The sequence below is a fragment of the Enoplosus armatus genome, chromosome 18 (genome assembly GCF_043641665.1).
Source record: "Enoplosus armatus isolate fEnoArm2 chromosome 18, fEnoArm2.hap1, whole genome shotgun sequence".
In the NCBI taxonomy this organism is placed as follows: Eukaryota; Metazoa; Chordata; class Actinopteri; order Centrarchiformes; family Enoplosidae; genus Enoplosus; species Enoplosus armatus.
In genome coordinates, this window is record NC_092197.1 from 17791677 (window position 1) to 17808481 (window position 16805).

Here is a 16805-nt window from a genome sequence, read left to right on the forward strand (position 1 = left end):
TGTGTTCATTTTGAAGCTATTCGAAACACAAAAGATAGAAAACTGGATTCTGGTGAGACCTGGGACATGTGTTTGAAAAACTCACAATTGCTTTTTCTGTCGTAAAAAAAAGGTGGCAATGAGCCAAAAGAAAAATGACACCATTGTTATGCTTTAAATCTCTAAAGGCAGATAAAGATTGCTCTCTGCTCCTGTGTTGTCGGTGATGTGAAAGCACAGCCGCTGACTCCTCAGTTGACGCGGCATGCTCGTATCATCAGCAGCTGCAGCAAGATGAACAGCGGGGAGACGATGAGGCCAAACCACAGGTCTCGGGCTTGCTCCTGCTCCGCCAGTTTCTGGCACAGCAGCACCTCGCACACCAGCTTCAGGCTGAGCACCGTCAGCACCCAGAGGAGCCGCAGCACCGCCAGACGCTTTTCATTCTCCTGGTAAAGACGGATGGACACGATGGCTGTGAAGTAGGTGCTGAGGCCGTCGGCAGCAAACAGCGGGACGAACACCAGCCACCAGCTCAGCTTGGGGGTGAACATGTCAGCTCGCAGAGCAACCAGCATGCTGAAAACCAGCAAAGCTAGCAGGTGGAGGAAGAGTTCGAAGGTGGCAAAGCCCAGCCACTGGACCAGTTCCCTTAGGGAGAACAGCATAGCTGAGGACGGCAGGGTCTTCAACCAGGGACGGACTGACTGAGGACTGCCGAGTCACGCACTGGGCAGCCCTGGTTAGGGGTCAAAGTGCTCCAGAGTTAGGTTGGCAGAAGGCTGAGGTGAGAAGGTTTCTGATTATGCCCAGGCAGGAATGGTGAGGTACTGCAGAGGTGACCCACTTCACTCCTGGCTACATTTTCAGGTCCACTCTGAGGAAGATGATCTGTTTCAGCCTCACTGGAAACCCTCCCTTTTGTACGATAAAGAAAACATGACATTAGAAAAGAGGATACAATGTGCTACATCTGACAGAACTGGTGAAGAAAACGCAGGTATACACCCACACACTGTCTGTAACTTAAAGTAGACGGGGCCCAAAATCCCTCAAAACATCTCACTAAATTAGGAAACAGCTAGTGAAGATAGGCAGTGATTTCAGCTGTCTTTCTCCATCATTTCATCACATTGTCAGTTCAATATTCAGCCGGATTAACCCCAGTTACACGCCGGCTTATGTTGGTTGACTGAGTTTAAAATGACACACAGTGAAATATCAACGTTACAGCTCGAGTCGAGCTACATTTACATCGATGAGTCACAGTAGCCGATTCTTGCGCTGCAATGTAAGCTAACCACAGACAGTGAGAGACGATACAGCCCAACACAACGCACGTTTCAGCATATACAAGATGTATCATACTGTGAGCACACATTACTGTACCTTAACAACAGTCAGGCGTCTTCTCCTCCATCTAGCTGGATGCGAAACTGTCGGTACACAGGGCTAACAAGCCGTTAGCAATGTAGCTTGGCCTTTTTTTTCCCTTTGGCTTCTGAGAAATATCGCGAGAGGAGTGAACCTGGATTGTACGGTGGCCGAAAAGACAATCTCTTTTATGATTTGCAAATGTTTCCTTTTCATTGTTATCCGTTTGTGTTCCAACTGTACCACCTGTATATAATATCGAGCGTTGTATGTTTTGTTTTACATATAGATCATTTTAACTAGAGTTTTCTCTATTCTTTGTCCGGCTTAATGTAAATAATACTCCGGTCAGTAGGTGGCGGTAGTGCATCGTCACGTCGCCCGGGACCCGTGGGTGAAAGTCAAAGAAGAAACACTGTGCGACTGAACCGTGTGTGTGAAGAAGTCGGCAACTCTCGTCGCTGCAGGTAGGTACCCTGTCTTTATTTAGTGTGTGCGCAGTTTTTATTCATGTCTTTGGAGTCGAATCTCACACATTGAAGACATTAGTTGCTGCGGGCGGTGGCGACAACTGCCCACGTGCATTACATAGTAAGTAGCCAAGATGTTTTCCCTGCCAAGGTGACAAAATGACATGCTGTAATAGTAACGTAAAGTTAGCCTGCTCTGGTTAAATAGTGAAAATGCCAAAAAAGAAAAAACCACACAAACATGAGCCTGCTAAAAGGTAATAACAGCCGTCATTAGTTGTGTGTCGAATTCAATCTCACTGCTCCATGAAACAGACGCGGCTTGTCATCTTAAAGTTGCAGTTTGTTTTACTTTGCTTCAGAACACACGGAAGTGTTATTAATGCGTTATCACAACATGGTGTAAGTGATGTGCATGACTTACTATTATGTGTGCTATATTTCTTAGTGTTAAATGTAAACCGTTTTACTAGCGACCTGACTAGCTCTCAGCTGCACTGACTCTGGTGCAGTGCATCCAAAGGCAACACTCATGCTGGATGCCGTTCATGGTGATGTGAATAATCAAAACGGATGTTCTAAGCAATGAATTGTGTACCACTGTTATGAAGTACTGGAGATCAAACTCTTGATATGTGTGAAGAATAAAACGGAATCATTAGTTTGGACAACAGAGATGTGTAAAATCATAACATGATTTAAAAAAAAAAAAAAAAACATGTGATCACAATCTGATTTACTGAGGAAAAAGCCAGACAATGATCTAGCTGTGAATACAATGTGGAGGAATGTAATGTCATGGGTGCTCAGAAAACTCGCATGGCGAAAGAATGGTGAAACATTGCCCATCAAGACAAAAGGTTCTTGCTTAATTGAAAACCTGCTGACTCTGCAGTGAGACGGAGCTAAGCCGCTGTTGAGAGAAGCAGCATCACGCATGCCTGGTCACTTTTTAACGGTGACTGAGCTGAGATGAAGCACAACAGCGTGAGAGCGGTATTTTGGCTCTGCTCGGGGACGACGAAACAGAACCTGCTCCCTCTTTCACGTCCTGTGTTTTATCATCACTAACGGTCTCTCTGTCTCAGGGTAAAGATGCAGACACCAGCCGAGTCCATCATCCACAGCGGCTATTTCCACCCGACACTCCGATACTGGCAGACCTGTGCCACCGATTTAAGACCTGACAATCTCATCTACCCGATCTTCGTCACGTAAATGACATCTCTCTGTTTCCTATAGATGTATCCAAATTACAGTCACATGAAAGGGCAACTAGATAGAGGAGTTTGACTGACGTTGCAGAGATCAGGGTCAGCAACTATGAAATGATTCAAGTGGAGCATAGTACAATATTTTTGACATTAAGCTCAAATGGACTCGGCCTCAGTCTCGGTTCTTTCTCTCTCTCTCCTACAGAGACAGTGCAGATGCAGTGGAGCCCATTGGCAGCCTGCCGGGACAGGCCAGGTAAGAGTCATGGCAACAAGTCCTGTCATAGCCATCCCATGACTGCAAGCTGTCAGGTTCAAATCTGAACAAAGCACCTGTTTTTCTGAGCAATTAAAACACATTTGTAATTGCACTGTGTTGACTGGGGGGGGGGGTTAATTTAAACATAAGTCACATGAGGCACACAGTGTCACCCTGCAGCTGTGAACCCACTGAGGGTGTTGTCTTCAGATAAAAGCAGTCGGGCAGGGCGGACCCAGAGCCAAACACTGGACCTGGACCAAGATAAGAAGAGAATCCGTTAGACCATTATTCAAAACCAAAATGCAAAACTGCCTGCATATTTTGTGTCCTCCCGAATCACATGACACAGAGACTGAACTGTTTCGAAACGTTTTTATTATAAAATTTAGTGTCAATATTTCTAATAATATAACATAATGTCCCTGAGATTTCTAGATTCTTTTTTCCTGAAATAAAAGTAGACACGGATGATCTTTTTTTGCTGACATCATGCCTTCCCTGAAAGGCCCTTTTGTGTTTTTAATGTTGTGCTCATATATTCCCAATCCACAGATACGGGGTGAACAAGCTGGAGGACATGCTGCGGCCACTCGTGGAGAACGGCTTGAAATGTGTGCTGGTTTTCGGTGTCCCTGCAAAAATAGCAAAGGTGCGTAAAAACTAAAAGAGCGTTTGCTTTGGCTCAGCATGGATTTTTCTAGAAATAGCAGGATGAAGCAGCAATAAGGACTGTGCGCTTGCAGTCTTTATCATTGCAAAACAAATCTATCTATATATCTGTTTTCATATGTCAGTTTTCCTGTGACTTTAACTGGTCTGCGTGACCAAAAGTCATAGCAGCAGATTAACTCTCATGGTGATGGAACGAGATGTTCTGAGCGGCAGCGGTTCCTTTAGCGCTCTCGTCTTTCCCGTTAGGACGACAGGGGTTCGGGCGCCGACACAGACGACACGCCGGCCGTGCTGGCGGTGAAGAAGATCAGATCTTTGTTCCCGGAGCTGCTGGTGGCGTGCGATGTCTGCTTGTGTCCCTACACATCGCATGGACACTGTGGTCAGCGTCTCATCCGACCCGTTTACCTCCTGTTTATTTCACTTAAAGAGCAGCGTAAAGCGACAGAGATGTGCAGCACATATTTATGTCTTGCTCTGTCATTTTTCCTGCAGGTATCCTGAACGACGACGGTACGCTGAACAATGACGCCAGCTGCCTGCGCTTGGCGGAGGTGGCGCTGGCCTACGCTCGAGCTGGTAAATCTCGTTTGTTGTTTTTCAGGATTGTTTCTATTTTTACAAACAAACATAAAGCAACAAGCACTGCTCCTCCTCCCTCTCAGTGAGCCTCTCCTTTTGACTTCAATGATCTATTAAAAGTTATTACATATATATAAATATATATATTTTTTCATCCACCCACACCGGTTGATAGAGAAGCTGATATGTCTACAAAGAAACTGTAATTAAGTGGATTCTAAGAAGGCATGTTAATTTAAGTGAATTTACATTTGAAAGTTGTTGACAACCTCATAGAGTCAGAGCTTCCATTTTTTCTTTTTCATTTTATTTGAGGGGGTTTAGCGGTTAGGGGGAGTTACATTCTACAACAGTACAAAAAGAGACGTGATTCCTGTATTTTTGGACCACATAATTTGAATCTGACCAACCAAACAGATGTCATCCAATCATGTCGTCTTGGTCACGTGTTGTCCTGCAGGCTGTCACATCATTGCCCCCTCTGATATGATGGATGGGAGAGTCAGAGCCATAAAACAGGCCCTGATATCCAATGGTTTGGGAAACAAGGTAAAGGACTCAAAATCCCTGCAGTGGGCAGACATGAACAAAGCCTTACAAAGGCTTGCTTTATTTTCTACTTTTCTTATTATCAACAAATCCCATGAAATTGGTTCCTACTGAAGACGTAGATCTTTAAAAACAGCTAGAAATGTATAGTTCCATTTTAAAGTTCAGTAATCTCCTAAAACAGATGTGTGATAACAACTGTTACCACAACAAGACTAAATGGTGCATATGTTGGGGACTATTTTCAGCTGCGGATTAATACACATTTAGTGGTCTAGTGAGTTTTTACAGCAGCAGGACGATGTGTGGGATTGAGTCAAAATTAACTGCAGTGTGTGTGTGTGTGTGTGTTCATGGTCATGATGGAACATGTCAACCAGTGCAACAGCGTGGCTCAACTTTAACAGTTTTTGGACAACAATGGAGCTCTATGGCACAGAGGAATAAAGTATCAGCCTTTGGATACACAGAAGGATTTGCAGTTGGTTTTTGGTTCATGGGATTTGTTGACAGTGAGAAAAACATATATTGCAAAGCTTATTATAAAGGTAGTTTCATGTTTTTTTCTCTCCTCCAGGCTTCAGTGCTGAGCTACAGTGCAAAGTTTGCCTCTTGTTATTACGGTCCTTTCAGGTGAGCAAGCGCTCCAGCGTCAGGTGCGAACAGTTCAGTGAAATAGCACTTTGACGTGAGAATAGACTGAAGCTCCCTGCATTTGTGTACAGAGATGCTGCGCAGTCCAAACCTGCGTTTGGGGACAGACGCTGCTACCAGCTGCCTCCAGGAGCGAGAGGACTCGCCCTTCGAGCTGTGGTACGTTGTTTTGTGTTTGTGCACATTTGGGTTATTATGTGAACGCAGCTGTAGGAGATCTCACTGTTGTTCTGTGCTGCAGGAGCGAGACGTGAGAGAAGGAGCTGACATGCTGATGGTGAAACCGGGTCTGCCGTATCTGGACATTGTGAGAGAAGTCAAGGACAAGGTCTGTAACTACATCAGTTGAGGCCAATGAAGTTGGGTTAGAGTTAAAACGTACTGAAATATCATTGTGCCTTTTGGAGGAAATGTCCTTATTGTCCCGTGCCTCTCTTCAGTTCCCCACTCACCCCCTGGCGGTGTACAACGTGTCGGGGGAGTTTGCCATGATGTGGCATGGAGCGCAGGCCGGAGCGTTCGACCTGCGGGCTGCTGTGATGGAGGCCATGACCGCCTTCCGCAGGGCAGGTGAGAGGGGAGGAGAGGGGGGAGTTAACGCTGAGATCGCCTGAACAAAGACCACGCTAAACTGGAAGAATTTGAAAACGTATCTTTTAACTGCCATTTTAGATTTAGTCGGCTTAAGGTCTCAGTATGCTTGAAACGAACTAGGAGATATAACGTGTTGTCGTCTGACTACGTCTAAAGACAAAAGACTTCATAGTTGTTCCTCATGGTTGCTCCTTGGAGGTGGTGTGAAAAGCCTGATGACAATCAGTAAACATATTCAGCTGTAGATGTATTCTGACGTGATGCTTATTGTTTTTCCCACGCTCTGTAACGCAGGTGCTGACATCATCATCACCTACTACACCCCTCAGCTGCTCAGCTGGCTGAAGGAGTAAAGAAGGTCTGGGGCCAAAGGATGGACGGACAGAGAGACGGACCAACAGACAGACTCCTTTTTAAAAAGTAACAAACCTGCTGTCGGCTCAGTCATGCTAACAAAGAACGCTAACGGAAACTAAATGTATAGCAACAAGCAACCTGTTTACTTTAAGGCCTTTGTTTTGTGATAACAATTAACACAGCGGGATGCACATGTTTCTCTGTGCATCAGGTTGATTTGCAGCAGGGATTGTTTTTTAAAGGGAGTCCTGTATCCACGTTAGATTTTCGGATTCAGCGTTTGAAGGGCTAACATGGAGCTGAACTCTGAGAATGTAAAAGTAGACAATCTTGTGCGTGTCATTGGGATCAGCATGAAATCAAGTCAGTCATCTCTCTCTCAACTAATGTGATTATGGATTGTATGTTTGTATGAATAGCGGCCACACAAATGTCTGATATATATATATATACATGTGACAACAAGCTCTTATTGACCAGAGGAAATAAAAACATTCATTCATGATGCATGTTGAGTAATTACTCCACCACAGGTCTCTTGAAGATATCACAACTTTACCAAAGCTTTGTTGCAAACCTGTCAGTTAGTTTTGTTTATTATCCTCCGAACTTCCCTTCGTGTTTTTAGCAGCTGCTGTCTGTGTTAAAAAAAGGGATCTAATAACGTGGGCAGTCGTACTGTGTGTTCTATTTTGTTTCCATACATAAAAAGACTTCACATTTGAACATGCTGCTACAGGTGAACATTTGAATCACTCTCACAAATAATTCAAATCGCAAAGGTATATCTCATTCACACTCTTACTTCATTGGGTGATCAGGGAAACACAATAGAGCTGGTTCGGATTCTTTTACAGTGACTTATACTAAACTACTAGAATTCTACATCATTAACCCTCTCCAAGTGGTGCTGAAGCCTGGAGAGTGAATCCTGCCAGCTGCTGATGACACTCCAGACACGTCTTAACTCAAATATACTCTGCCGTGAATAGCAACTCGTGTCTGATATTTTATCCACAGTTAATTATAAAATAAATTATAAAAATACTTAAAAACTACATATGGACTGCAACTGGCTTCCAGGTGTGTTCACATGTTAAACTGAGATTTAAGGTGAGCAGAGAACCCCCCCCCACCCCCACCCCCCTTCACCAGGTGAGGTGTCGAACATCCAAGTGAATTAACAATAAGCAAAACGCCTTTCTTGGCGAGGCCAGCAGGAGGAGCTGTTTAGTCACTCTGCCGCCACGCCGTCAATCAAATGAATAAATGAATCAATCCTCAGCGCCACCAACAGGCAGCCACTCAGCAGCTGTTAAAACCCCCTGAAATCCAACCTGCTGATAACCGCTGACACAAATGGACAATCTATTCAAAACAGCACGTGCGCGGCCCCTACAATAATCCCCAGTTGCCCATCAGTAACGATGCACTGGAGGCAGTAACAGGCCTGGACTGTGCTCTGTGAAATGGCCGGCAGGGGGCGACTCATGCGCGCTTTGAGCGGTTTATTCATGCGCTGCAAAAAGTAGCCCTCCCAAATATTTTAACATGTAATACATCCTGTCGTACTTTGATGTACAGTCCGGTTTTTTTTTTCATGAAACGTGAACAACTTGGTCCCGTGTCCACGCGCGGCGCTCTTGTTTAAGCGCAGTTTCATTTGTGAGTCTGTTCTCAGAAACGCAAAGGTTAGTCAGGACCTGCTTTACTTCGTAAGGAGGTCAAATAAACCAGATCTCATAAGAAAATCCATAGAAATACGACCTGCGCCGAAATCCCCTCAGTCCACACCTCAGAAACACCGGGCTGTTTGCCTAATAAATAACCCTGTTAAAGCCAGTGGTCAGCAGCTGAGTGGAAGCGGACTCTTCTTGCAGTGTGTGACGTGCGGGGGCCGAGCAGAGGGCTGCTCTGATTTAAGTTGCAGTCATCTGGATGGATGGTATCACTCTCCGACAGACCGTCAGTGCGAGGAGCACGCTGCGCTGGAAAAGTCGCTTTTGGGAAGTACATGAACTTCATTTAACGTGGATTTACGCAGCGGGGACGCATGGCACAACCGGGCTGGCACGACAGGATTTTACCGACTTTGTTTGACTTTTGAGGGAGAAGGAGACAGAGTGAGGAAGACGGATACTTATGGTTTGGTGTCAGGGTGCCACAGCCGGCCGTGTCTCCTCTCCAAGCGGTGCGCTCTCCGTGGCCGTACTTTCCTCTCCGGGACTTCCAAGCGGCTGGGACGCGAAATGGGATGCGGAAGCGCGCTGGGATGCTGCCTGCTCGCCGCGCTGTCCTGCTGCCTCCTCCCCGGCTGCAGAGGGAACATCACCGTGGCGGTGATGCTCCCGGACAACCACCACAAGTACCCGTGGGCTCTGCCGCGCGTCCTCCCGGCCATCCTCATGGCGCACGAGGACCTGCACGGCAAACACGGGCTGCTGATCGGCCGCTACATCAACATCCTCAACTACAGCACGGAGGACCCCGCCGTGGGCTCGTGCGCCGTGAGCCGGGCGCAGGTGGTGGCCGTGGACGCCAAGCTCTACATCCGCCCGGACGCTTTCTTCGGACCCGGGTGCGTGTACCCGCTTGCCTCCGTGGGGCGTTTCGCGTCCCACTGGAAGCTCCCGCTGATCACCGCCGGAGGACCCGCGTACGGCTTTGACAAGCGAGAGGAGTACCGGACCATCGTGCGCAGCGGTCCCTCCACCACCAAGCTGGGGGACTTCACCAACGTCCTGCACACGCACTTCAACTGGACGTCCCGGGCCGTGGTGATCTTCCACGACCTGCGGCAGGACGACCGGCCGCACTACTTTCTGTCGGAGGGGATCTACCTGAACCTGAAGGAGGAGATGAACATCACGGTGGAGGCCCAGCCGTACGAGGACGACTACAAGTACTACAAGGACCTCATTACTTTCATGAAGGAGCGCGGCAGAAGTAAGTTGACGAAGGAGAGAAGTGTGATTTCAAGTTTTAAATCATGGGAATGAACACATGAAACGAAACGTGAATCCTACAAATGCGCACATTCAGGCCTGTGGTGTTCAAACAGAAACAGAACCAGCCTAGATATCACCTCCAAAAACAACTTTTAGTGAACCCCCCCAAAAAAATCTTTTAGTTTGAGAGTTTAGATGTTTTTGCAACTTGTCTTAGAAGCATGTGGCATTATCTCGAAATAATGGCTGCTATAAAGGCACTGTCGGCGGATGGAGAACTGTAGCTGGATGATCTGCACTGGGATTGCAGATTCATGTCTCTGCTCTTTGAGGAATAAAGATTTGAAATGACGCCTTAAGCTGCGTAAACATACATGTCTATTGAATGTGGAGCATTCATTTGAGGTGTTTTACAAAATGCTGGGATGATTCCTCTTTTTACACAATGAGGTCACAGTGGTGGTGGTGTGTGGTGTGGGGGGGGGGGTCCCAGCTCATACAAACAGAGGTGGGCTGGGAACAGGAGCAGGGAAAAGCCTGTGTATTCCGGAGTTCCAGCATGAGGAATGTTTAGGCTGTGGGCAGTCTGCTGCTGCGGGTTTATGTGGAGGACCACCACCTGCGTTTTTCTTTTTTTTTGAAGAGAGAGGGAGACACTCTTGTTGAGGTTGAGATCAAACGGGTGCCCCCTCGGCCAAAACATGCTGCTGCTGCTCAGTCACTTGTAACGACAAGCCAAAAAGGCGTCCATCAGGTTGGCGAGCAGAAAGTCACGCTGCGAGGCCAAACTCTGTTCAAGTTATTTACTTTTTAAAATCCTGACGGCTTCAGTGGAGAGCCGGAGCAAGACGACACAGAGCCGATGTGATGCGGTCAGCAGTGGAGGGACAAGACGACTTCCCAGCCTTAAAGAGGCAAATTAAATGGTTACAGAATTACATGTGAAATATTCTATCAAGTTGCAAAACGGCCATTTGTTTAACAAGTGAGAAGAACAGCTGTCCCCCCCCCCCCCCACCCCCCCACACACGGCAGAGTGGCTGTTAAATCGCTGCTCACTGTTCTCGCCTCGAGTTTAATTAACTGGAAAGTGACTTAATCATTACTGCTGTTGTGAAAGGTTGATGGTGTGACTGAGAATCTGTGTTTGTGTGTGTGTGAGATCGACTAAGAACACCAGCTTCATAATAAACTGCAGAGGCAACATGACAGACTCCCAGCTGGCTTTCTTCATGTAGTTCCTTTACTAATGCTTTAATGGTAACACAGGGACACCTTTTGTCAGCAGGCGATTAGCTTAGCTTAGCATAAAGGCTGGAGGCAGGCAAAAAAAAAAAAAGCAGCTCTGTTCAAAGTAATAAGAACACAAGAGTAAAAGACGCCAGTTTGTTGTTTTAGAGGAAGTTATGTGCTGGAACTATTTCTTGATGGCCAACAGCTGGGTGCAGTGAGTGAGCGCCTGCAGCTTCCTCAACAGTCTGGTCGTCACAGTGGAGGTTGGCCAGGTTTGGTACCGTCATGCCCAGATCGAAATGAAAACCGCGGCTCACGTCGCTGTGGCCCGGAGATGCTGCATAGCAAGTTCTTATCGGACGGCTAAACTATTGTTGGTTCATTGTTGAATAGTTGCCAGCGTACAACGAACTCCCCCTGAAAACCGCAAAGTCAAACACGATGCAACACGTTCATTGTGGTCGACTTCAGAGGTGTAGGTAATCATACTTCTAAACTTTGGAGAGAGCCAGGCCAGCTGTTTCCCCGTGTTTCCAGTCCTTATGCTAGGCTAGGCTAATCACGTCCTGCCTCTACAGCTCTGTATGTAACGCACAGACATATGATTGGTACACTTTGTTTATTTCTTGTTTTACATTCTTCTAGTCGAAGGGATTTGGCAAAGCTAAAGGTGTTAACGACTTATAACTGATATATTAGACCATATATTAACCACTAATAAAGCCATTAGTTACAAGTCACACCTCTTTATAAAGACTGCCTTACTAGAAATTTATATCTATATTCCTAAAAGCTTTGGATCAGAAATTTGTTGGAAAATATGTCTAAATAAGTCTTCCACTCACTGTTTACTGAAGTAAACAAGCGTTAGTGGTGCCACTCATAGTGTTAGAGAAATGAAAATCCCCCAAACTGAAGATAATCAATAAAATAATTGGATGAAAAAACGTCCCATCCCCAATTCTGGGGGTTTCCATGCTTTCAGGGCAGTTAGAGGTGTTTCAGTCTTGTGCCTTAACCTAACCAAACCTTAACCATAGCAGTCATAGTCAGAAATAATCATATTAATGCTAAAAACATTTTCAAACGGTAATTGGTGACAGTTTTGGAAGGCGCTGACACACAAAGTCCTTTCCAAAGGCCTGTTTGTTACATATCTGACACACAACTGACACGTGGAACTCAATCTCTTTCTCTTTCTCAAGTGTGAATGCTCGAATGCAAAACTGCATAGCTGATCCTGATATTCAGCTATATAGAGCATGGGCGTGTTGCAAAATATTTATCTCCCGATTACTCCTGGGAGCGTTTGGAGGGAATCATTTTTGGAACCAGCTCAACATCTCGGGGAGATCGAAGTCTGCTTCCAACCAGTAAATCTTACAGTATTATGGTTCCTGGCACTGCGATGCAAGCAGAGTTTTAAACATCTTGATCTGTTGTTACAGTAACGGCATCAACAAATAATGGAATAAACAGCGTAAAAGGTAATTAAAGGGGCGGTGCTGCGGCAATGGAAAGAGGTGAAAGGTGCAAGCCGCCAAACACCCCCCCATTCCCAGATGAATTATGGAGCTGCGGCAGTGAGCGGGAGGTCAGGGGAGCTAATGGTTTTGTCAGGGCTTGTCCTGGCTCTGCAAATCAGCTCACTCTTATCCCAGCAGATAACCTCCGGGCTATCGGCTCTGTAATGTCACCCGACTGCGGACTGGGTTCAAGCGGCAGGAGGCTGGGCCGAGGTGGGAAAGGAAAAACTGGGGCTTTTAATGCGAAGCCACACATCATTTGAGCTTCGACAGCTGACCAAGTAATTGCGTGCTTTTGCAGAGTTAGACACCCCTCCCACCACCACCTCTAATTCCACAAATTCCTCATTTTAATACCTGGAAAGTGCAGATGTGGGACGCAACCAAGAGCACTTACTTAAGTAATTTCAAGTATTTTCCATTGTGTGACACTTTCTACTGTTCCTTTACTACTTTCTTTTTACTCCCTCTGACAGCTGGTGGTACTGTACTTTGTAGTTTCTGATTTTACATCCAACATTAGATAAGCTCATTACCAAACACCCAGATTCTCCAGACCCTCTGGGACCCCCCAAAAAAATCTCAGGTTCACTGCATGTCAGTGTTTTTTTTTGGTAGTTTGATTTAATGCAATAAAAAACAACAACAATCAAACTAATCAGAGCTTTGAAGGCGGGATTAAGATCGAGGACGTCGTCTTCCTGAGCCAGAAAAATAGGTGCCATAATGGGGACAATCATGAATGAGACTGACGCAGCTATACAGGGATAGGTCCACTTACTTAGTCACTTTTAAATCGGTCTCATGTCTTTAATTGTGGGGTTAAAAAGTTAGCTGCTCCCAGCGTTTTTGATACAGGGTCGTCTAACCAGTGAATTCAGCCATGGGTAAACTCAGACCCTTTTAGCTGATCTGAAAGCAGCAACATCTATTTCATTGTTATCTCATTGTCTCCAGTTCGGGGGGGGGGTTCATTTTCATAACACTTTGGCAGAGATCATTTTCTACATTTAAGAACCTTTCACTGCTAACCCTTTGTTGCTTTTGAATGAATGCAGGACTCTTGTAATGGAGTATTTGTACTTAAAGTATTTCTTGCTTACCTCTATCGGCCCCTCATTGAAACTGCTTTTTACCAGAGAAATAGCCCTTTTACAAACAATGTGTTCTGTGGATTATCCAGGGCAATAGGGACATTGTTTCTGGGAAGACATGTTACTGTTTTTTTTAATGTAATTTTTTCAGTACTGTGAGCAGCATTATATTGGGGTGGAGGCAGAAATCTCAGAGATGGATATCTCAAAAGCCGGACAGATAGAACTAAAATTATCTGTGACGGTTTGACCCCTTAAGTAAGGTGTCAAGCCCCTCAGCTCTGGCGCAGTGTGAGATGAAAGCAGTACTCTGAACCATGTGAATATGTTCCATCACATTGCCCAGTGACGCTCTCGTCTTGATGCTTTTCAGTCCATTAATGGCACACAAGAGGGACAATTTCAGCTGTGTGAGTGGACCAATACATCAGGCTGTGTTGCGTTTTTTCGTCTTCTTTTTTTTTTTCAAGTACGTACGCCCGTGGTTCACAGCTCCCAGTGAGTGAGTGTCACTTCACAATGAAGCTCAGGTAGTGCCTCTGTGTAATTACAGAAATCCTGTTACACCCCCAAGATGCAACAATATTCTGTTTTGCTACGTTTTTTATACAAAGAAATGCTACAGAGGCAAAGCTGTAACTCGTCTATTTTACGACAGAGCCGTAAAAACCCCTCAGACAGATTAGAGTGGGGGGGGGGAAACAAAGACCTGGAGGATAATCTTCCGTGAAGAAGATTCAGCTACAAGACAAACATGAAAATCCAGCATAATCCAATCGGGAAGGTGACAAAAACATGTTGAGTGCAGTAATTGGCTTGCTTTCTGCAATTGCACGTGATTATCTATGGAGCCATCCAAAACAGTGAAATGTCCCAATTTGCCAACCAAACCAAACACAGTGTAATTAAGAATCTAAATTGCTTAAAATTGACTTGACTCGTTTCCACTGGTGCAGGGAGTTTGCAAAACAGGCCTTCACATTAACAACAAAAAATATCTTTGTTAGTCTTCCTCACGAGTCTTCAACTCTTGTTTTCTTAAAACGTGAACAAATCTGCTAAAGGAGGGAGACTATTTCACCTGTTTCCAAAGTCATTTACTTGATGCGAATTTATCCATATAACATTATGTCAGTCCTGAACGGTGACACCTGTGACACCTGTGGTAACAAGTGCCACTTAATTCACAAGTCCCAGAGTTCCATTCGAAATACATGTGTTGACCACTGGGGGCAGCACACATCGTTAGCGGCCACTCTTTTTAGAAATCTAACAGAAAAAGAGCAACTGGTGTGTCTGCTTACAGTGGAGGACAAACAAACCCTGGGCTGATAGGATTCACTGCCTCATGTTGTTTTAATAAAGAAGAGGAGAAAAGACAGCGATGTCGAAATGCACCAACTTTTGTCTAACGCATCACATCTAGTACGTGCACGTGTTGTTTCCTGTGAATCACATGTGCGCTGAGGCAATGGGAACCTTGTGCAAGAAAGGCACACTCTTCCAGTAACAATGGAAACGACTGCTAGCCGGGGTTAGCGCAGTAAGCGCAAATACTTTGCGTTTTCCTGTGAGTGCTTTACAATAAAAGCCACCTTGTGTTTCGCCAGTGGAATGCTTTTAATGTGCAGCAGCAGCAGCAGCAGCAGTAGGAAATGTTTGGCTTGCATTAGCAGTAACTTCATACAGCTCTGTCGCAGCTGACGGAGGGTGAACAGTAAACAGTGAGGCTGATAAAATGACATTAAAAAGGATGCTGGATTACACGCTGCACCGTTTCCTGTGGACTCTGCCACTAACAATGAAAACTATTAGAGAGGTAATTACAGAACGTAAATACATTGAATGGCTTCGTCTGTAAAAGATTCCGGGCATAGCTGTATCAACAATGAGGGATTTAATATAACATCAAAGAGACCTGCCAGCCAATCAGAAGCTAGTATTCTCTATGGTCTTGGCAAAGGTGAAACACTGGAGAAAAAAACCCATCCCTCTTAGCAGGGCACGTTCAGGTCGTTTTCTATGTTTTCCTTGGCACAAATAAATGTCATTATCTTGAAACATAGCAGACTGCATCCTTATCAAGAAGAAAACACTCATACCTGTACGGCCGTGATTTACATGTGTGTTATTGTATGTGTTATTTTAATAACAGAAGACGTTAAGAAGATTTTAATTTGCTATCACATCTGGTTAGCATCAACAAAAACACATAGTAACAGAAAATCACGGGATGCACGGTGTATGCCAATTTCTGTGCAGTGCAGTAGTTCATGGGAAAATAGCAAATATGCTATCTTACAATGCTGAGAAATCCTTTTTAAAGAACCCTGGCTCTACATCAAAAAAACAAATCACTTGTTCTTTGACTCAACCACAGAAATCTGTCAACAAGTTTTTGAGATATGTTGCTAAATCCGACAAAAGAAACCAAACCACTAAAAGATGAGACTTGATTATGTACAATTCTTCAAACAAACGTCTTTTGAAAACATGAATTTAGGGATGTATAACAAGCTAAATTAGCATGAGCAGAGCAGGGACAGGTCTGACTGCCATCCTGGAGCCTGCGAGGTGGAACAACTTGTACCAAACAATTTAATGTGTAAGGTAACGGCTCGGCAGGTCCATACTGTACGCCTGCTACAACACAGGAGGACATTTTCCCCCGGCTGTGTAGCACATTTATTTTGGGAGCGGTCCAGGAGACAGCAGGACTACTTGGCATGGTGAACCATGTTGGAAGAGATGAGAGTTGGGGTCTAAGCAGCAGCCGACTTTGGTCTAACACATGAGGAAATGTCTGCTAAATGGGAGGACTGCCTCGCAGCTGGCAGCAGCCACTCTGACATACGCTGCGAATGGAAATAATGCTATGTTTTTTTTTTTTATTCATGACTCAACAGCAGGAGGGTGTAGGTGGCGTGGGGTGAAGGTAGTGGTTAGAGACACTGCCAGAGCCTGTAACAGAGGTTTGATTCCTGCAACAGCGAACAATGAAGTGTTGCAGTGTCTGCGAGAGCAAGACGGTGTCTACCTGCTCGCTCAGTTTAAAGCTACATTTTCTGACTTTCTATTCGTGTTCGAGTGGGCGTGAAATTCAATACTTTTTTTTTTTTTTTTTTTGCTGCTGAACGAAATGTGTCTGTAGTACCAAGTATCCAAAAATGTCAAGTAACAAAAGTTGGCAAAAATAGGGTCTAGAGTTGTTTGATTCTGTAGGCAAAGTCAATGTACGGCTGCTGTGTTTACAACATTAAACATTTGAGAATTTTGGCTTCTTTTGTTAAATGGATA

The 16805-nt window shown here is 45.1% G+C and overlaps 3 protein-coding genes across 4 annotated transcripts in view; 2 read left to right on the forward strand and 1 right to left on the reverse strand.

The window, feature by feature from the left end:
* Positions 1-230: 230 nt before the first annotated feature.
* Positions 231-647, reverse strand: tmem203 (transmembrane protein 203). Its single transcript, XM_070925260.1, has one exon. It carries the CDS (start codon positions 645-647, stop codon positions 231-233), a length of 417 nt encoding a protein of 138 aa, XP_070781361.1.
* Positions 648-1783: 1136 nt separating this feature from the next.
* alad (aminolevulinate dehydratase) lies at positions 1784-7214 on the forward strand. 2 transcript variants are annotated; one of them, XM_070924194.1, is made up of 12 exons: positions 1784-1820; positions 2912-3037; positions 3243-3293; positions 3852-3948; positions 4218-4353; positions 4467-4550; positions 5014-5102; positions 5680-5735; positions 5828-5915; positions 5998-6084; positions 6197-6326; positions 6645-7214. In XM_070924194.1, exons 2-12 carry the CDS (start codon positions 2919-2921, stop codon positions 6701-6703), a joined length of 996 nt encoding a protein of 331 aa, XP_070780295.1. In that variant the 5' UTR covers positions 1784-1820; positions 2912-2918; the 3' UTR covers positions 6704-7214. The 2 variants fall into 2 exon arrangements, with proteins under 2 accessions (XP_070780295.1, XP_070780294.1); XM_070924193.1 differs by having other exon boundaries at positions 1806-1944.
* Positions 7215-8953: 1739 nt separating this feature from the next.
* Positions 8954-16805, forward strand: part of npr2 (natriuretic peptide receptor 2) — a 51431-nt gene continuing 43579 nt past the window's right edge. The window contains exon 1 of the mRNA XM_070924192.1: positions 8954-9653. Within this exon, the coding sequence (XP_070780293.1) occupies positions 8957-9653 (697 nt within the window). The 5' untranslated portion in view covers positions 8954-8956. The remainder of the gene's footprint in view (positions 9654-16805) is intronic.